The 1,098-nt window shown below is 35.5% G+C and overlaps 1 protein-coding gene across 1 annotated transcript in view; it reads left to right on the top strand.

Moving 5' to 3' along the window:
- GAS2L3 (growth arrest-specific 2 like 3) overlaps positions 1-1,098 on the top strand; it is a 59,580-nt gene that overhangs the window by 25,953 nt on the left and 32,529 nt on the right. The window contains exons 7-8 of the mRNA XM_012663983.1: positions 14-77; positions 744-882. Coding sequence (XP_012519437.1) covers positions 14-77; positions 744-882 — 203 coding nt within the window. The remainder of the gene's footprint in view (positions 1-13; positions 78-743; positions 883-1,098) is intronic.

Below are 1,098 nucleotides of genomic sequence, written 5' to 3'. Positions count from 1 at the left end.
TTTTTTTCCACAGTTTTGCATAAAGATCCAAGGCAGGTGTATCTTTGTCTTCTTGAAATTGGTCGAATCGTGTCAAGGTATATATTCTACAATATTTCAGAATTTCAATGTCGTAAACATTTGTTAAGCTACTGAATATTAGCTAAGAACACTATTGTCTATAAATAAAAGAAAATAATTCTTGATTGAAATAAAGTAACCTATTTTCCTATTTCCTCCTTCTTTTTGTTTCTTCATTAACTTTGTTCTATTTGCATGAGCATATGTCAACATCTGCTTTCTCAATATAACTTGCCTTCATTTAATATTAAACTGTGAAAGTGGTTACTTAATTTTTTTAGTTTAAGAATAGGGCAAGAGCATGTAGTCTTAAAGCGGTTCAAGGCAAAGCAAGTCCTCTGAGCGCAGAGAGGATCTGATTAGAAGGCCGAGGCTTGGTGTCTCCCATCCATACCCGTACCCATCTTTATTCATCAGCTGATTTTACAGCTGCCTTTTAGGATCCCAGGTAGAATATTGGAAGTATCCAGTAACCCAAATATATGCTATGATGTGAAGATTATAATCAATTTTTGGCAATCTATGAGACATTAAAAAGCATTTCCTAATGTCCCAGTGAAACAATTGGTAGAAGAGAATCATACAGACTTTGCTTTGAAAATAAAATATAATCTATCTTGATATGCAGGGAAATGCTTGGGTCATCTTTGCCTGAATGATCAGATCTCCTGGTTGGTTTTCAGATACGGGGTTGAGCCACCAGTATTAGTAAAGCTTGAGAAAGAAATTGAGTTAGAAGAGACCTTGCTTAATACTTCCGGGCCTGAAGATTCTATCAGCATTCCAAAATCGTGCTGTCAGCACGAAGAACTACATGAAGCTGTAAGTATTGCCACATTTTTCTTTCACCCATGATGTCTTGAAGTCTCATAGTTTTATTGCTACCGGTGATGCTAGGTTTAAAAGAAAGTGTTTCTTTCTTTTTTCAAGCCATTGGTATATTGGTATATTCAGATATTGATATATTCAGAATATACACCAGTATCATTCTCCACTCTCTGATGAGCTCGGGGCACTATCTTTTAAAGGTGATTTCTG

Source organism: Propithecus coquereli, unplaced genomic scaffold (genome assembly GCF_000956105.1).
Source record: "Propithecus coquereli isolate 6110/MARCELLA unplaced genomic scaffold, Pcoq_1.0 Scaffold85, whole genome shotgun sequence".
Lineage (NCBI taxonomy): Eukaryota > Metazoa > Chordata > Mammalia > Primates > Indriidae > Propithecus > Propithecus coquereli.
Note: the sequence above shows the minus strand (reverse complement) of the source record. Positions and strands in the feature narration are given on the sequence as shown.